The 20762-nt window shown below is 44.9% G+C and overlaps 1 protein-coding gene and 2 pseudogenes across 1 annotated transcript in view; 2 read left to right on the forward strand and 1 right to left on the reverse strand.

Moving 5' to 3' along the window:
* Window positions 1-20762, reverse strand: part of SPTB (spectrin beta, erythrocytic) — a 141871-nt gene that overhangs the window by 16853 nt on the left and 104256 nt on the right. Inside the window, exons 28-29 of the mRNA XM_063947201.1 lie at window positions 3592-3730; window positions 1923-2007 (exon numbers count right to left, since the gene is read on the reverse strand). Of these exons, the coding sequence (XP_063803271.1) occupies window positions 1923-2007; window positions 3592-3730 (224 nt within the window). The remainder of the gene's footprint in view (window positions 1-1922; window positions 2008-3591; window positions 3731-20762) is intronic.
* Window positions 16159-16276, forward strand: LOC134981463 (5S ribosomal RNA; annotated as a pseudogene).
* LOC134981526 (5S ribosomal RNA) lies at window positions 16426-16543 on the forward strand (annotated as a pseudogene).

Here is a 20762-nt window from a genome sequence, read left to right on the forward strand (position 1 = left end):
CCAGCCCGTGCAGTGAGCATGTGTGAACTAAGGGGGGGATTCAGATCTCATCACTGCTGTGCGTTTTCGCACAGCGGGCGATCAGTTCCTAACTGCGCATGCGTATGCACCGCAATGCGCACCCACGTCGGACAAAAACAAAGGGCATCGCCGGTCAGTGACGGGATGGTGCGAAAAATCCGATCGCACGGACGTTCGCAAGGTGATTGGCAGGAAGAGGCCATTTGTGGGTGGTAATTGAGGGTTTATTGGGTGTGGCCGGAAAAACGTAGGCGTGTCCAAGCGTTTTCAGGCAGGGTGTGTGACGTCAGCACCGGCCCCGATCAGCCTGTTCTCATCGCACTGGAGGAGTAAGTCCTGGGCTACGCAGAGACTGCAGCTCGGCGTACACATGGGATCGCACACTTGCACGGCGGATTTACACTTCCCCTGGAGGCGGCGACTATCTGAACGCAGGACAACAAAATTAGCAGCCCAGCAATCAGATCCGAATCACCCCAGTGAATCATCCCAGTGTTTGGGAGCAAATGGTCGATTGTCATTTGCTCTCATCCATTACCAGATTTTAATTCCAACCAGCCAGATCTGACAGATGATCTGCCAGATAATTGTATAGTGTATGCCCAGCTTAAGATATGCAATCAATAAAAGATACTTTGTCATATGATATGTGCTTAAAATATGTTCTAAGAGAGTATATAAGAGAGCATATATATTACAATGCATGTACAAAGTTATTAAAGCTGCGTTAGTGGAAAAAAAAGGTTGACTTCATTATTATGTGTGATTGCTCTTTGTATTTTAGATTACATTCAATATAGTGAAAATATCCTCAATAATTTGCAAATGTCGCTTATGCGCTCATAACCACTGGCGTTAATTTACATGAGTTTACAGTTCTAGTATAATGCATGTACAGTAGATGGGTGTGAGAGAGTATAATGCATGTAAGTGGGTCTGAGTATAATGCAAGTTAAGTTAGTCTGAAAATGTAACCAATTGAAGTCTCCAATGACCCTAAGGGGTCATTCCGAGTTGATCGCTAGCTGCATTCATTTGCTGTGCAGGCGTATGTGACGCAATGCACACGCGCATCGTACTATTGCAACGAACGATGTAGTTTCACACAAGGTCTAGCAAAGCTTTTCAGTCGCACTGCTGGCCGCAGAGTGATTGACATGAAGTGGGCATTTCTGGGTGTCAACTGAGCGTTTTCAGGGAGTGTTCGGGAAAACGCAGGCGTGGCTGGGAGAACGCAGGGCGTGTTTGTGACGTCAAAACAGGAACTGAACAGTCTGAAGTGATCGCAAGCGCTGAGTAGGTATTGAGCTACTCTAAAACTGCACAAAAAAACTTTGTAGCCGCTCTGCGATCCTTTCTTTCGCACTTCTGCTAAGCTAAAATACACTCCCAGTGGGAGGCGGCATAGCGTTTGCATGGCTGCTAAAAACTGCTAGCGAGCGATGAACTCGGAATGACCACCTATATCCACAGGCTTTTTTTTACTAGCATTACGGTGTTTCGTGGTAATATTATCTTTTCTCATTGCTACTTGCTGTATTCACTTGTGTCTTCTGCAGGTAAAGCCATTGAAAAAGCTTATGAGAGCTTCACCGACATTCAAAATGATGGTAAAAATGCAAGTCCAAACACCAATAGCAGGCGTACTTGTATATCCATTAATAACAGCAGCACTGTCATGCCTAAAGAGTGTAGGTGCTCACAGGCAGGGCCCTCCCTACGCTCGGTCTCACACCTGCATTTTTCTTCAGCAAACTCGTATATACTTCTTCTGTTTTTATGTATGATTTGTTTAAATCGACTGTCCAGAGTGGCAGGATTTTATGGAACCTTACAAATAAGCAATGATGATGATGATGTACTCTCCCCATTAGGTAGCAATATTTTCAACTTTTACTCACAAATCGAAAGCCAATCCCAACGCTTCTCCCATTTCTCCATCATCTCTGTCCGTCTTCCTGAGAGTTGTTCAAGCTTTTCCTTTATCTGTTTAAAAAATAGTGAAGTTGGATAATGGCAGTAGGATAGATGCTTAGCAAACAATGTATATTTGGAATATACAATAAGTAAATAATTGAAAGAAATAATTGTGATATGGAGATTAATTGCCCCTAAATGGCAAAGTATCTGGGTCCAACTTTTTCTTCAAATGTTTCCTTATGGAGTCTCAGTTTTATTCTTAGATATTTAGAGATTGGTCAGGCCCTAATTCTAGGGTAAAAAAAAAATAGCGGAGATCATTAATAGCACTTGCAGCTATTAATTTTATATTAATATATGTTTGATATTAATATAAAATGCAGAGATCATTAATAGCACTTGCAACACAAAGCAGAGCAGCCTACTTCTTATCCTAGAACCTCAAATATTAGCAGCAAACCCTACAGTTGGATGAGACACTGGCACTAGCATATATCTGGGGGATAAATATACTGTACGTGGGAGTGAAACACAATTAAAAAGTGATGATGAAGGAAATAAACAAAAAATCACTTACTTTTTACTTAAAGTCAATGTTTTTTCACAATTCCTTAAAGATGGTTTTCAATCAGAAGTCTGCGTCGCCACCCCCTCTCCCCTTCCTACATCAATGATAGCTCTGCCACCGAACCATATGATGAGGCTTACAGCACTATTATTATTATTATTATTATTACCAGCTATTTATATAGCACACACATATTCTGCAGTACTTTTCAGAGAATATTTGGCCATTCACATCGGTCCCTGCCCCAGTGGAGCTTACAATCTATATTCCCTACCACATGTACAAGCGCACACATTCCTACTAAGGTTAATTTTTTTTGTTGGGATCCAATTGACCTACCAGTATATTTTTGGATTGTGGGAGGAAACCGGAGTACCCAGAGGAAACCCACGCAAGTACGGGGAGAATATGCAAACTCTGCGCAGTTAGGGCCATGGTGGTAATTGAACCCATGACCTCAGTGCTGTGAGGCAGTAATGCTGACCATTACACCATCCGTACTGCCCAACACTAGATCAACATTCTGGCAGAACACCAGTGGTGGAACTATCATTGATGCGGTTGGTGCAGCCCGAACTTCTGATAAAGGAATTATGAAGAAACATTGACCTGAATTCTTTTTTATTTACTTTATTATTACTTATCACCCAGATATATGCTATCACCAGTGTCTTATCCAACTGTGTTTTTTTCTATTCTAGGGGGCATGATTAAGCATAAAGGAGGACGTCTGCAGAAGTTGGCAGGCTGATAGACATGACTGCTCCATTACAAGACCAGAGCCCAGAGAGAGTGGACCTGTATTTTGTATACGCCTTCCCCTCCCTCTGCACCCCTGAGTATTAACTGGAAATGGTTGTATAGAGAAGCATGTACTGAAAGTGGGTTCTGCCTATTTTCTTAAATCTTATCTGAGTAAAGAACTCCATTTATTGGTACAACTAATGGACCACTGCTATTTGTATTTTGCTATACTCTGGGACAATGAACAGACTCGGTTACATATACAAAGACAAATAACAAAATAGTTCTAATGCATTTAATATATACTGTTAAACAATGGCAGTCAGTTAGTATATTACCTCTTCTGAAGATGGATGATGACGGGCCAGCAGAGTGTGACCTAATTCAACACATTTGGCGTAATTTGGGTTTCTGGCCTCAATTTCAGATCTCAGTTCTTGGTGGTACTTTATTAGGGATTCAACAGATGACACATCTCTGTGAAACAAAAACAGTGAAAGGAATATTTTTGGTAAATTGGATTAGCGTCTATAAGCTACATTCAGAGGTAGCCAGTTGATGGACCATTTATCAGAATGAATATAGGAACTGGTGACAGTTCAGAGATGTAAGAGAAGTATTTGCTGTCCAAATGTTTTTCTTTATAGGCGGTATGTGTTTTTAATTCCCTAGTAGTGCATTTAGGTGTCATGGTTATATACTGTATGTATAGAGAAACATGATATATGATCAGTGGTGCTCAGAGAGAGAGAGACATTAAATAATTGTTGGGGAAATAGTCAGGAGAGGTAAGTAGGTCTGGGGTCTGGTTATAAAAAGAGGTGATAAAGAGGGAAAGGAGGGATTGAAAGCAGTTTAGGGGCAGAAGAGCAGAGCTGCAGCAGGGTGATAACGAGCCCTGTCCCTCCTCCTAACACATGTCGTCATAACATCATGAGTGGGAGGTCCTGCTGGGACGACTAAGAAGCTGGATTACTTACCATAAAATCTGTTTCCCCATTCTATTGGGCACACTGGAGATGGTGGATTTAAGTGAGTGAGTGGGCACTTCCAAATTTGGTGCAACTCCTCAAAACCCTTTACTGCCATAAAGCCCCAAAAAGCAGACTGAGCAAACAAGGAAGAATAAGAGGAGTAGGACACCAACAACAAAACATACAACAACCAAGCAAGGAGTATAAGGGAGGGTCCAATTTTCCCCACGGAATCAGAGAAAAATGGAATTTACATTGAGTAAAAAACCCTGATTTATCTTTGATCCACTGAAGGACAATGGAGATGCTGGGATGCCACAAATCAGTCTCTAGGGGTGGGAATGTTATTGAATATCTCAGTGCAGAGCACTTTCCTTGTGAAGGTAACATCCTTAGCTGCAAAAGTACAGAATCTGTAAAAGCTAGTGAAGGTATACACAGACGACTGGGTTGCTGCTCTGAAGAATTTCACCAACACTTATCCCATGCTTAGCAACCCATGAGGCCCCAACTGACCTAGCGGAATGAGCATTCAAACTTTCTGGAAACTGAACCTTTTCACCCTACATAGGCCTGACAAATTATCTCCATAAGCGCAATAGTCTGTTTAGAGGCTGGCCAGTCCATTTTCAAAAAATAACATTAAACGACAAAACTCTTTTGTCATGTCAATATACACTTTCAAAGTTCTAACATAGCTTGAACGGAACCCCTGTCATCCTCAAGCTGTCCTGAAAAAGCAGGATATACGATCTCCTTATGAGCATGGAAACTTGAGACCACCTTGGGCAGAAAGGAAGATTTGGTTCTTCAGTATATATGGAATACTAGAAAAGGCTATTGATAAGTAAGGAGCCCAACTCAGATACCCTACAGTTAAAAAAAAATGGCCAACAGGAACACCACTTTCTAGGTTAGCATCTTCAAGTTAACTCTGTAATGGTTTACTTTAAATGGAGCACCTTGCAAAGTCCGCAGGACCAAATGCAAGTCTTACGGCACCACCACAGTAACATACATGCAGGGCCAACTGCTTTTTAAAAAAGAAAGACTGATAAGAAAAAAAACTTGAACCTTCTGGGGACCTAACCTAAGGCCTGTAAAAAACAGGAGCAATCTTAATGTTATGCACACCAGTGCCTGCAGGAATGTACTGGTGTTTGAACTGTTATACACACCAGTGCCTGCAGGAATGTACTGGTGTCTGAACAGAGAGGGATGCAAAACAAATGAACTCACAGACAGACTGGGAAATATGACATAACGTACACAGAAGGTGATAGGGTAACAAAACCAACACAGAGTGAACAGAGAAGCCCAGAGGCTAAGAAACTGGGTGTCTCCCTAGTATTAGAAATGCTCAGATGGAAAAAGCAAGATGTTGTGTTTTAATACGTAGAGAACCCGAAATGCTGTTGCTAAGGGCAACAGCAAAACCCTAAAGGGTTACCAACGGGTGTGGCAGTAAACTCCTTGGTCAGAGATGGAATAATAGACACAAGGAGAGTCTCCACAATCCTAATTCTCACTTGCAGGGCCCAGGTTCAGCTTACTGCCACTAAACTGACACATGGACGCCCTGCACAGTGAGAGAGGATTATGCAGGCAGGTCTGAAAGTACAGCCACAAACCTGCTGGGTTCACAGAATAGCAAAAGAACCTCAGCAGGCTAAACGACTGACTCCAGTCTTACTGCTAGGTCTGGATTGGCAGAGTGTAGTACCAAATGCCCAGGCCTATTTGCAGTAAGCAACAACAAAATACAAAGCTACACAGTACTGGCTAAGTTTCAGGAACTGACTAACCAACAAAGATTCAGCAGCATCTGCTTAACCTGAGAAGAGGCCTTATAAAGCAGGTGCTGTCCACGCCCCCCTCAGACCTCACAGACTGTGAGCACAAAAACCAGCACCGGATCCCATGCCTGTAACCACTGCACAGCAAAAGACCCGAACCGGAGTATCAGCTGCGCTCAGGTTACTCCGCTAGCACTGGTCTCCCGGTTGCCATGACGACGTGGCAGCACAGGGCAGGAGACCCTAACAGTACCCCCCCTCTGACGAGGGGTCAAAGAACCCCTACCACCGGGTTTATCGGGGAACTGCGAGAAGAAAGAGCGTATCAGTCTGGGGGCATGAAGATCACAACTGCGCACCCACGACCGCTCCTCCGGGCCATACCCCTTCCAGTGCACCAAAAATGACAGCCGACCCCGAACCATCTTGGAGTCAAGAATCCTTTCAACAACAAACTCCCTCTGGCCACGTATCAGAAGAGGGGAAGGTCTTCCTCTGGAAGAAGGATTACTAATCGCCCGTTTTAAAAGGGAACAATGAAATGTTTTATTGATACCCAAAGAACGGGGCAGATCTAACTGAAATGCCACCGGATTGATAACCCTGGTGATCTTATAAGGGCCGATGAACCGGGGGCCTAACTTATGAGATGGCTGTTTCAACTTCAAATTCTTGGTAGACAACCAGACGAAGTCTCCTAATTTGAAGCTGCAGGGTCTTTTCCGCTTATCAAAAACCCTTTTGGTCACTAATGACACAGACACAAGGGCTTTCTTCACTTTCCTCCAAATACCTCTAAGGACCGAAACGACAGAGGAACCACCAGGCGTGGAGTCCAGGGGGTCAAAAGAATTGGCCTTAGGATGATGCCCATACACACAAAGGAAGGGAGAGATCCCTGTAGCAGAGTGAGCCGCGTTGTTATAGGCAAACTCCGCCATTGACAGAAGAGCAACCCAGTCAGTCTGACACTTGGAGACATAACACCTGAGGAACTGCTCCAAGGTCTGGTTCACCCTTTCAGTCTGCCCATTAGACTGCGGATGGTAGCCTGACGACAAGCTGACAGAAATCTGGAGATCGGAACAAAATGCCCTCCAGAATTTGGCCACAAACTGGGATCCGCGGTCAGAGACCACATCAAGTGGCAACCCGTGGAGGCGCACAACATGCAGCATAAATAATTCAGACAGGCGTCTGGCCGATGGCAGCCCAACCAGTGGAACGAAGTGCGCCATCTTCGAAAACCTGTCAACGACAACCCAGATGGCTGTCATCCCAGAGGATTTGGGCAAGTCCACAACAAAATCCATTGAAATGTGGGTCCATGGCTTAGATGGAATAGAGAGTGGATGTAATGGGCCAACAGGAACCCCTCTAGGAGTCTTATTTCGGGCACAGATGTCACATGCCCGAACCCACTGATCCACATCCTTAGCCACCGAGGGCCACCACACCGCCCTAGATAGCAACTCCCGAGTTCTGGCAATACCCGGGTGACCTGCCGACTTCTTGGCATGGAATTCCAGGAACACTCGCTGTCTTAACCTAGGAGGCACAAACAAAAGACCTACCGGAAGGTCTGGAGGAGCCTGCTCCTGTGCTCTAAGGACTAATGACAAGAGGTCCTGGGTAATGCCCACTTTAATACATGATGGGGACACAATGGGCAACGGCTCCTCGGTGGTCTCCTGAATTGGAGCAAAACTCAGCGAGAGCGCATCAGCCTTGATGTTTTTTGACCCAGGGCGATATGTTATCAAAAAATTAAAGCGAGCAAAAAACAAAGCCCATCGTGCCTGCCTGGCATTGAGATGCTTCGCTGACTCTAAATATGCCAAATTCTTATGGTCGGTGAGAATTGAGACCACAAACTTAGCCCCCTCAAGCCAGTGTCTCCACTCCTCGAGTGCATCCTTAATAGCCAACAATTCCCGGTTACCCACGTCATAATTCATCTCGGCAGGCGAAAATTTACGGGAAAAGTAAGCACAGGGATGAAGGCGATTATCAGACACTCCCATCTGAGAGAGCACTGCCCCAATACCCATCTCAGAGGCATCCACCTCCACCACAAAAGGACGCTCTGGATCTGGGTGTCGCAGCACCTTGGCCGAGACAAATGCCCTTTTGAGACGGGCAAAAGACGCTTTGGCCTCACGAGACCAGTGAGCAACATCCGCCCCTTTCTTAGTGAGTGCCACCAAGGGCGCCACTATAGACGAAAATCCAGCGATAAATCGTCTATAAAAATTTGCAAAGCCCAGGAAACGCTGAAGCGCCTTCAAACTAGTGGGCTGCACCCAATCCAGGACTGCCTGTACCTTGGAACCCTCCATTTGGAAACCTTCTGGGGAGATAATATATCCTAGAAATGCGATTTGCTGAACTTCAAATTCGCACTTCTCCAGCTTCGCCCCAAGCCGGTGGTCTCTGAGTTTCTGGAGGACTAAGCGTACATGCTTCCGATGTTCCTCCAGGGAATGGGAGAAGATTAGGATGTCATCTAAGTATACAACTAAGAATCTATCCAAATATTCCCTGAGCACATCGTTCATGAAATCCTGGAAGACTGCCGGGGCATTACAGAGCCCAAAAGGCATCACCAAATATTCATAATGCCCTGAGTGGGTATTAAAGGCAGTCTTCCATTCATCCCCCTCTCTTATTCGGATTAGATTGTACGCACCGCGTAGGTCAATCTTAGAAAAAATGGTGGCAGTACGAAGCTGGTCAAACAAGACCGAAATGAGAGGCAGTGGGTATGAGTTTTTAATCGTGATACGGTTCAATTCCCTGAAGTCGATGCAGGGTCGCAATGAACCGTCCTTTTTACCCACGAAGAAGAACCCCGACCCAACTGGAGACTGTGAAGGTCTGATAAATCCTTTAGCCAAGTTCTCCTTAATGTACTCTGCCATAGCCTGAGTCTCAGGACGTGACAGGGAGTACAACCTGCTCTTGGGAAGCTTAGCATTCGGCAACAAATCAATGGCACAGTCATAGGGGCGATGGGGAGGTAGTACCTCTGCAACTTTTTTGGAGAACACGTCCGCAAAATCTGCATAACACCCTGGCAATCCTGGCAAACTTAGCTGCGAGAGCCTGACTGGAAGGCTCAAGCAACTCCTGAAACAATCAGTACCCCAACTAAGAATCTCCCCAGAGACCCAGTCAAATTGAGGATTGTGGGCCCTTAACCAGGGTAACCCCAACACCAATGGGGCAAAAGTACAGACAGTCACATAAAAGGACAATTTTTCAGAGTGTGTGGCTCCAATAAACAAAGAAATCTGGCTAGTGCAAGAGGTAATTTTACCCTGGGATAATGGTTCCCCGTTTAACCCACAAATCTCAATTTCCGACGCCAAGGGTACTAAGGGAACAGAGTGTTTCAGGGCGAATTGGCGGTCCATAAAAACCCCGTCGGCCCCACTGTCCACAAAGGCCTCAGTCTTGACAGTTTGACCGAGGATCTTCAAGGTCACCGGAATGATAAAAGTCTTCTTGGGAAATTCTGACTTCTGGCCTGACAGGATATTTCCCATCACCCTCAGGCCCTGAAGTTTTCCGGCTTTTCTGGGCATGATACTACCACATGACCCTTATTCCCACAGTACAAACACAACCCCTGCTGTCTCCTCCGCGTCTTCTCACGCGAGGAGAGGCGGGTAGCCCCAATCTGCATAGGCTCCTCGGAAAATTCCTCAGAGTCTGAGGTTCCCTTGGGAAAGAAGGAAACCTCGGTCTCCCTTTCAAGCCTACGCTCTCTCAGCCGTCTATCCACCCGGATGGATAACTGCATGAGCTGATCCAAGCTATCAGGCAAGGGATATTGTACCAGTTGGTCTTTTATCTGGTTAGAAAGACCTCTTCGGTACTGGTGTCTCAGGGCTGGGTCATTCCACTGGGTATCATGGGCCAACCTCCGAAACTCCGTACAGTAAACCTCAACTGGCCTTCGCCCTTGCTTAAGGATCGAAATCTGAGCCTCGGCTGAGGCCGTCTTGTCAGGGTCATCATACAACATGCCCAGTGCCGTAAAAAAAGCATCAACACTTTTAAGCGACGGACAGTCAGGCTGCAACCCATATGCCCAGACCTGTGGGTCTCCTTGTAGCAAGGAAATCACTATGCCCATCCGCTGAATCTCTGACCCAGAAGACTGAGGCCTAAGCTGGAAATATAACTTGCAGCTCTCCTTGAAACAAAAGAACTGCGAGCGATCTCCAGAAAAACGATCCGGAAGATTTACTTTCGGCTCCTTAACCCCTGAAGGTGCTGCTGCTGCGGGAGCTCCGCCAGCGGCCTGGGAGGTGTGCATTTTAATGGACAAATCATTAAATTGACGAGTCAGGACCTGCACCTGATCGACCACCTGTTGCAACGTATTTTGAGGGGTATGCTCCATATTCCCACAAAATTTCAACAGGAGTATTGGGCTGCTGAATATGTTATGCACACCAGTGCCTACAGGAATGTACTGGTGTTTGAACTGTTATACACACCAGTGCCTGCAGGAATGTACTGGTGTCTGAACAGAGAAGGATGCAAAACAAATGAACTCACAGACAGACTGGGAAATATGACATAACGTACACAGAAGGTGATAGGGTAACAAAACCAACACAGAGTGAACAGAGAAGCCCAGAGGCTAAGAAACTGGGTGTCTCCCTAGTATTAGAAATGCTCAGATGGAAAAAGCAAGATGTTGTGTTTTAATACGTAGAGAACCCGAAATGCTGTTGCCAAGGGCAACAGCAAAACCCTAAAGGGTTACCAACGGGTGTGGCAGTAAACTCCTTGGTCAGAGATGGAATAATAGACACAAGGAGAGTCTCCACAATCCTAATTCTCACTTGCAGGGCCCAGGTTCAGCTTACTGCCACTAAACTGACACATGGACGCCCTGCACAGTGAGAGAGGATTATGCAGGCAGGTCTGAAAGTACAGCCACAAACCTGCTGGGTTCACAGAATAGCAAAAGAACCTCAGCAGGCTAAACGACTGACTCCAGTCTTACTGCTAGGTCTGGATTGGCAGAGTGTAGTACCAAATGCCCAGGCCTATTTGCAGTAAGCAACAACAAAATACAAAGCTACACAGTACTGGCTAACTTTCAGGAACTGACTAACCAACAAAGATTCAGCAGCATCTGCTTAACCTGAGAAGAGGCCTTATAAAGCAGGTGCTGTCCACGCCCCCCTCAGACCTCACAGACTGTGAGCACAAAAACCAGCACCGGATCCCATGCCTGTAACCACTGCACAGCAAAAGACCCGAACCGGAGTATCAGCTGCGCTCAGGTTACTCCGCTAGCACTTGTCTCCCGGTTGCCATGACGACGTGGCAGCACAGGGCAGGAGACCCTAACACTTAATTAACCTAAAAAAAGTATACGTTTAACAGACCCAGTGATAAATCGTTGCAGAAACCAGTCCCTAGCCTTTAACATAGTCTGCACCACATTATCCACCAAACTCTTGGCCTTTAACAGCATGACTTCAACAGTCATGACGTTAAAGCCAAACAGACAATGCTAGGGGAAGGAAAGGACTCTGAGTCAACGAGTCTATTCTTTGAGGAAAACTCAATGGAGGCATGTCTAGACGTCTAGCACATGCAAGTATTAAGGCCTACTTTGGAAATATCAGGATCAGGATTACCCAGTGCCTTTTTCTTTTTACTTCTTTTTGAGAATCCTATGTAGCTAGTGGAGGGAACTACTGTAGTAAATGAGGGGATACTTCCAAGGGATCACCAGCATATCTAGCAGCATAGCTGGTCCTGGAACAATAATTCTTGACTTTGAAGTTCAGCCTGGGCTCCATTTTGACATCCAACTTACCCTATTTTGTAACCAGCCAGCTGTTGCAAAAACTTGGGCTTGAGGGACCATTCCCCTGATGTAAATCCTGCCTGCTTAAATAATTGGCTTACCATTTTTGACCACTGGAATAAAGATAGTGGTCAGAGCAAGAATGTTATTCTCTGCCCACCAAAATGTGGTCCCCCTCCTAGTTTGTGAACTCGTGGTACCTTATTGATGGCTCAGATATACCAGTGTATTTGTGTTGTCCATCTGACCTTTACTGCTCACCCTGAGATAGCGTATAGTGCCAGAAGCTTCATCACATTGATTGGCAGAGCTGCGTCCTCCTCTGATTACCTGCCCTAGAAGTTGGACTGGAATTCCACAGCCCTACAACCTATGAGACTGGATTCCATAGTTACCAAAATCCAATCCCAGATGGCAAATGGTCAGCACTTGCTAAGATTGTGGCTGCACAGCCAACATGGAGACAGGGAGATAACATGGGATGCCAAATGTGCATTGGACTTGTCCATCTTCCTGAGCAGATCCAGGTGACACACTTAAGAGAAAAACTGAGCAAACTGGACTGCCTTGAAGGCTGAGACCATCTTACCCAGAACCTTCAGGAGAGCACTGATATTCTCTGCCGCTTTAACAAAAATTTGACATGATTCTGAAGAATCTTGTCCTCAGGTAGAAAAGCTCTTTGTAGCCTGGTGTCAAATATTCTTTACAAAAAGAGTGGAGCACATCGGATTTCACATAATTTATAATCTAGCCACAAAACTTTCATATGGTCTAAAAGAACAGCAGGAGACTTCAACTTTATAATCAAATAATCCAAATAAGGGATAACTTTGATACCCCTGTTTCTGAGAAGAGCTACCATTACTGCCATCACTTTCATGTCAATGCCAAATAAGAGAGCTTTGAACTGGCTGTACTGACTAATGTCCTTCCCAATTGGGCACTTGCAGTTATGTGTTTAATGTATGAAGACACTAGAAACTGTCACTACTCAATGAATTACTGGTTTTAGAGATTACATTTTAGAACTGGCCATCCGAAGGTGCAGGTTCATAGACTTTAGAAAGGACAAGAGGAAAAGACAAAAAACCCTTGTTTGGGAGCACTCATTTGAAAAGATAAGGATAATATGTATAGTGAAAGATATTAAGACATAGGGGTAAATTTACTAAGCTCCCGATTTTGACCGAGATGCCGTTTTTTCATCAAAGTGTCATCTCGGTAATTTACTAAGCAATAATCACGGCAGTGATGAGGGCATTCGTAATTTTTTGCAAGTCCAAGAAAAAAATTACGAATGAATATACCATCGGTCAAAACGCGGCTGTTTAAGTATGAATCTCGGTAATTTACTAAGAAGTGCAAAGCAAAAAAAAAAAAAACACTGCCGTGAAAAATTACAACTCGTAAAAAAGTGCTTAAAAAAAACAGACCTGCTTTTTTTTTCCGTGATTGGATAGGCATGCAGGGATCCATGAGATCCGTGCATGTATATCAGTGGGAAGGGGTGGGAAAGTTGTTATTTTATTAAAAAAAATTGCGTGGGGTCCCCCCTCCTAAGCATAACCAGCCTCGGGCTCTTTGAGCCGATCCTGGTTGCAGAAATATGGGGAAAAAATTGACAGGGGTTCCCCCATATTTAAGCAACCAGCATCGGGCTCTGCGCCTGGTCCTGGTTCCAAAAATACGGGGGACAAAAAGAGTAGGGGTCCCCCGTATTTTTAAAACCAGCACCGGGCTCCACTAGCTGGACAGATAATGCCACAGCCGGGGGTCACTTTGATATAGTGCCCTGCGGCCGTGGCATCAAAAATCCAACTAGTCACCCCTGGCCGGGGTACCCTGGGGGAGTGGGGACCCCTTCAATCAAGGGGTCCGTCCCCCCCCAGCCACCCAAGGGCCAGGGGTGAAGCCCGAGGCTGTCCCCCCCATCCAATGGGCTGCGGATGGGGAGGCTGATAGCCTTTTGTGATAATGAAAAGATATTGTTTTTAGTAGCAGTACTACAAGGCCCAGCAAGCCTCCCCCGCATGCTGGTACTTGGAGAACCACAAGTACCAGCATGCGACGGAAAAACGGGCCCGCTGGTACCTGTAGTACTACTACTAAAAAAATACCCAAAAAAAGACAAGACACACACACCGTGAAAGTAAAGATTTATTACATACATGCACACAAACATACATACATACTTACCTTATGTTCACACGCAGGTCGGTCCTCTTCTCCAGTAGAATCCAAGGGGTACCTGTTGAATAAATTCTACTCACCAGATCGCGGGTCCCAGGCTCCTCGGGGCATCCATTTGTAATCCACGTACTTGCATAAAATAAGAAAACGGAAAGCCGAGCCACGAACTGAAAGGGGCCCCATGTTTTCACATGGGACTCCTTTCCCCGAATGCCAGAAACCCACTCTGACTGATGTCTAAGTGGGTTTCTTCAGCCAATCATGGAGCGCCACGTTGTAGCACTCTCCTGATCGGCTGTGTGCTCCTGTACTGTATGACAGGCGGCACACGGCAGTGTTACAATGTAGCGCCTATGCGCTCCATTGTAACCAATGGTGGGAACTTTCTGCCCTGCGGTTGACCTAAAGTGACGTCACCGCTGAGCAGAAAGTTCCCACCATTGGTTACAATGGAGCGCATAGGCGCTACATTGTAACACTGCCGTGTGCCGCCTGTCATACAGTACAGGAGCACACAGCCGATCAGGAGAGTGCTACAACGTGGCGCTCCATGATTGGCTGAAGAAACCCACTTAGACATCAGTCAGAGTGGGTTTCTGGCATTCGGGGAAAGGAGTCCCATGTGAAAACATGGGGCCCCTTTCAGTTCGTGGCTCGGCTTTCCGTTTTCTTATTTTATGCAAGTACGTGGATTACAAATGGATGCCCCGAGGAGCCTGGGACCCGCGATCTGGTGAGTAGAATTTATTCAACAGGTACCCCTTGGATTCTACTGGAGAAGAGGACCGACCTGCGTGTGAACATAAGGTAAGTATGTATGTATGTTTGTGTGCATGTATGTAATAAATCTTTACTTTCACGGTGTGTGTGTCTTGTCTTTTTTTGGGTATTTTTTTAGTAGTAGTACTACAGGTACCAGCGGGCCCGTTTTTCCGTCGCATGCTGGTACTTGTGGTTCTCCAAGTACCAGCATGCGGGGGAGGCTTGCTGGGCCTTGTAGTACTGCTACTAAAAACAATATCTTTTCATTATCACAAAAGGCTATCAGCCTCCCCATCCGCAGCCCATTGGATGGGGGGGACAGCCTCGGGCTTCACCCCTGGCCCTTGGGTGGCTGGGGGGGGGGGGACCCCTTGATTGAAGGGGTCCCCACTCCCCCAGGGTACCCCGGCCAGGGGTGACTAGTTGGATTTTTGATGCCACGGCCGCAGGGCACTATATCAAAGTGACCCCCGGCTGTGGCATTATCTGTCCAGCTAGTGGAGCCCGGTGCTGGTTTTAAAAATACGGGGGACCCCTACTCTTTTTGTCCCCCGTATTTTTGGAACCAGGACCAGGCGCAGAGCCCGATGCTGGTTGCTTAAATATGGGGGAACCCCTGTCATTTTTTTACCCATATTTCTGCAACCAGGATCGGCTCAAAGAGCCCGAGGCTGGTTATGCTTAGGAGGGGGGACCCCACGCAATTTTTTTTAAGGATTTTACAGTGTTTAATTTAAAAAAAAAAAAAAAAAATGAACCCCAGCACGGATCACACAGATCCGGCCGAGATTCATTGTAAAAAAGTCGGCAGTGTTTTGCTAATCACTGCCGTAAAAATAAAAATAAAAACACGAATGACATCGACATCGGAACAAAAGAAAAACCCGAATACGGCAGCTTAGTAAATCCGTCGTAACAAATTCAAAAAGTTGCAGTTTTACACTTTCGATGTCATTTGTGATTGAACTTTGACCTGAAACGGGAAAATACGAATGTTAGTAAATTTACCCCATAACCTTTATTTTAATGTAATCCTTGAATAAAAAGAAATTTTGGACAAAAAATTGGGACTCGTGTGTGTAAAAATCTTGTTTAACATTTTTAGCAAATGAGGTACAAGATGATAAAGATGGTGAAAATATCAGTGGAGTAGTAAGGGATACCAAATGGTCTCATTGAGATACAGGGTATCCAGAAAATCACTGTACTAGCCTGGATTATGGATATCACTGATAGAGGCAGTAATACTCTTTTCTGGAAATACCATTTCATACCATTTTTGTGCTGATTTATGTAAAACACAGTAAGGAGAGTGTGACCCTCTGTTCCCCCTTATTAGCGGCCCACGGCCATACTACCCTGAATACGCCCGATCCTGTCCGATCTCGGAAGCTAAGCAGGTATGGCCTGGTCAGTATTTGGAAGGGGAACCTCCTGAGAATACCAGGTGCAGTGGGCCATTTTTAAGGGAGAAACCTACATCCTATAAACCCCTATACACACTCTCTAATCTGGAAAAACTATCTCAGACCATCATGGTATTGATTCATTAGAGTACAGAAAATAGAAGTGTCTCTCCCTCTCTTTTTCCATTTCTTATTGATAACGGCCCACTTCCATACTACCCTGAATACGCCCGATTTCATCTGATCTCGGAAGCTAAACAGGCATGGCCTGGCCAGTACTAGGACGGGAAACCTCCTGAGAATACCAGGTGCAGTGGGCCCAGTGTTACCCACCCCACCACATTAAACCCCCCACCCCCCCTTCCACCAAGGGAAGCTCGATCACATTCCTTGCTCCACCCTTCTCGCATTCCCCTTGAGATTTACCTTGACCTAACTCAGAATTTTGCCCATACTGCCTCTATCAGTGATATCCATAATCCAAGCTAGTACAGTGATTTTCTGGATACCCTGTATCTCAATGAGACCATTTGGTATCCCTTACTACTCCACTGATATTTTCACCATCTTTATCATCTTGTACCTCATTTGCTAAAAAGGTTAAACAAGATTTTTACACACACGAGTCCCAATTTTTTGTCCAAAATTTCTTTTTATTCAAGGATTAAATTAAAATAAAGGTTATGTCTTAATATCTTTCACTATACATATTATCCTTATCTTTTCAAATGAGTGCTCCCAAACAAGGGTTTTTTGTCTTTTCCTCTTGTCCTTTCCAATTGTAGTATAACCTACAAAATTCCTGGGAGCACCGCCAATCATTAGCAGTTCTAGAACTACTTAATAACTGCATGTATATTGGTATGTCATTGTTAACAATTATTTTGGTACGTTAGTAATATTGTTTAACTAGTGCGGTTCCACAAAAAAACATGTTTCTTCATAGACTTTAGATTCAGAATCAGCCTGAAAGAGCAGACTGGATTTTAAAACTAGAAAAGGGTTGGAGTAAAAACCTAATATTTCTTTGGTCTTTGGGAACAGTGACAATAGCACCTGCTGAAAGCAATCTTTGAATTGATGAATCCAGGGCCAGATGCTTTTTTGTATGCTTCAGAAGACATTTGAAAAAATATATATATTTGGGAAAGGACTCATGAGTTCTGTAATATAACCTCTGGTCACTAAACCCCTTACTCAAATGTCTGAGGTGGATTCTACCCACCTTTCTTGGAACAATAACAGATGGAACCCCTCCACAGGCTCTCCTTGAGAGGGTTCTTGCTCGTCATGTCTGGAATTTGTCAGATGGCATAGGAGGACTGCTTTCTTTTTTTGTTATGTCCCATATGACCTACCAGAACCTGACCCCTTAAGACAATCTGTTGACTGAATCTTCCCTGAAGCCAAAAGGACCATAATGGATGAAAGACCAGCTCTCTAGACTTGGGAGCAGAAGAAGGAGGAAACAAGATCTTCCCTCCAGTGGCCATCATATTATCCAACTCCAAAAAGAAGAGCCTCTAAGGATTTTTTAAAATCCTCATCAGCCTACCAAGTTCTGAGCCAGACAGTCCTGTGTGCAGCAATCATCACCCCAAAAATATGAGTATCCAAATGAGCTGCATCAATGGCTGCCTAGCAAAAGTAGACTGAAGCCTTCCTCACGGATCCCAACAGTCAGAATACCAATGCCGCAATCCTGATACTACTCGGAATGCCGACACTGGCATCCCATATAGGGTTACCAGCAGAGTTAGGCTGCAGGGGGAGGGTTAGGTTTAGGCTACAGAAAGGGGGAGGGGGTTAGGTTTAGGTACCACCGGGGAGGGTTAGGGTTAGGCTGCAGGGATAGGAGTGTTAGGTTTGGGCTGCTAGAAGGGAGTGTTAGGGGGCCAGTGGGGGAAGGTACATTTTCAGATCATCGGGATGCCGCAGTCGGTATTCTGACCACCGGCATCCCAACCACTGGCATTTCAATCCCAACCCGCATTCAACAACCTAACTAATCCAGACTGAAATCAAGATGGGCCTGAGTACCACCAAAGCATCCTAATCTGAATCCTTAAAAGAGGATATATTCAAATCTGCACCTTTACACGAGTTGAGTAGACCTGAAAAAAACCTTTTCTGGGCCAAGCAGGTAAAAGCAGTGCCCAATAACCTTCACAAAGTGCCCAATAACCTTCCCAAAGAAGAGTACACCTGAACTAACTCCTGGCCAGAGCAGATTAATTCCTGTGCCCAAGTAGGCTGTTCCGACACTGACGAGGCTGCATCTGGCAGAAAAGCTGAGCTGTAGCTAGGCTGAAAGGTAGAGACCAAAATTGGTAATGAAGAGACAAGACTGCAAATCTGAGATGGAATTGATGACCTTTCCAGATAAGGACATGCAGGTATACATCCCTAATGTCCATGGAGACTATGAACTCCTCTTGTTCCATGCCGCTTATGAACAACATCAATATCAAAGCCTCTATCTCGAAAGTGTCCCACCAAACCTGGGTGTCTAGGGTGTGGAAAATGTGCCTTTGCTGCCTTCCACGTGGTGCGGATTATTGCACTTGAAAATTAGGACATAAAGCTATTCCCAAGAAGTAAAAGGACCAAATCTAGGCCCTTCATAGTCAGGAGCATGAAAGAATAGCAGATAACCCCTATTGTCTGAAAAATAATTTTATCTATTTCAGGTCCACACAGGTTCTACATAACCCCAAAACTTGGATTCCTCCCTAGTGTGAATATTTCTGACTTTGGGGGTTATGTAATAGGTTCTGAGAATGGATTTTGGAACCAGCATGATTTTGGTGACCTCACCGTTAATTGCAAATCAGCTATTAGTAATATGACAGGTTTTGCTTTGGAGCCTATTACATAACCCTTCCTTGTCTAACCAGACTGCAGACATTTTCATAGACTTCTTAAACCAATCCAATATGTTAAATTAGGACTAAAATTCCCAGAAGCAATATATGTACTAACTTTAGGTACCAACCTTATTAGATGACTGATGACTTAAAGAGAAAAATAAATCAATAAGAAATAAATGAAAGATAAACTATTTATTCTGCCATAAGCAGCCCTCCTGCGAGCATTTAGAAAAACCTGATGTCCGGCAGGATAAGGATTATAGATTAGGAGGAGTTGCAGACTCCAGACTTCTGTATGAAACAGAATTATGGAGAAATTCTGTTTTGTTGCACCTGTGTGAGCTTGCAAGTGTTTACTAAGGCAAAGTTTATATACTTGTACACTTGGCAATCCCCTACCCCAAAGAGTAACAAACAGTACCAAATACTTTGTGCAAATATGCGGCCCATCAGCTAAATATCCTCTGTAAAGTGCAGTGTAATATGTGTGCACAATGTAAATAACTGTTTATAAATAAACAGGTGACTCCAATGAGGTATATTGTGCCTTGGGGCGGGATGTACTAATACTAAAATGCTGTCAAACCTCTGAAAACTGATGTTTTTGGAGGTTTGATCGCATTACCCATACACGACGCCTCATGAGAGACTCCCAATTTCATGTGTGAAAGTACTGCAAACAGCGCCCGGCCCCCACCCCATTGGTGTTGGTTTATGCCTTAGAGGACTCGGACGCTCGCATTTGTAAAGCACGGTATTTTCCACCGCCTCCTGCTAGCTACTGTAGCCCTCCATTCCCAGACGCTCATGTATTTTAAAAGCACGGTGTTTATACATTGTCCTGTACATTCTTCCTTTTACACAATTACTGTAGTTGCGTCTCCATACACATACAGTACTCCATACTTTTTCCACCGCCTCCCGTTACGCCTACAGTATTGCCAGAGCTGTAGATCAATCCGCTGCTATACTGTACGATCGAAAGTACTGGATTAGTGGAGCATTAGCCACACAGTGGTGGAGATGTGTAATGCATGATGAGTATCTAGATCGCCTCAACGCGCCTACCTGTGATTAAACTCAGCTATCGCCTTAGCGTGACTAAACGCCCGTCTCGGCGGAGAAACAGTCAAGATAAAGGTGGCTACATCTGTATTTACCAAGATCTGGAAAGCAAAGCAAAACTTTCTGGAGCTTGTACCCGATATTCAATGAAAACTATGGGCTTCTTTATGCATAAAACTCCGACAGATATCCAATAGGAGCCCTCCCATTGTCCCCTGTGGCTTACGCATGTGCAGTAAGAGTCTGAGGTCATAACCTGGAGGTCCTAACACCACAAAGAAGAGCTCTTATTGGAAGAGCTATCCTTTGCGTAAATATACGGCATTCTTTATGTATACTGCGTTAATAAATACCGATAAACAAGCGTTGGGATGTATCGCATGCAATATGCAATGCGTGATATACACAGTAAGTATGCCCTTACTGTGTATAGGCAATAGCTGCCCTTCTAAAGGGCCCTACACATTTACCGATTACACTGAAAGATATGAACGATCTCGTTCATTAATGAACGAGATATAGTTCATCTCTTTCAGTGTGTAGGCACCAACGTTGAACGATGCGTGGCCCCGCGCTCGTTCATCGTTGGTGCCGGCTCGTTTAT

The sequence above is a fragment of the Pseudophryne corroboree genome, chromosome 12 (assembly GCF_028390025.1).
Source record: "Pseudophryne corroboree isolate aPseCor3 chromosome 12, aPseCor3.hap2, whole genome shotgun sequence".
NCBI classification, from domain to species: Eukaryota; Metazoa; Chordata; class Amphibia; order Anura; family Myobatrachidae; genus Pseudophryne; species Pseudophryne corroboree.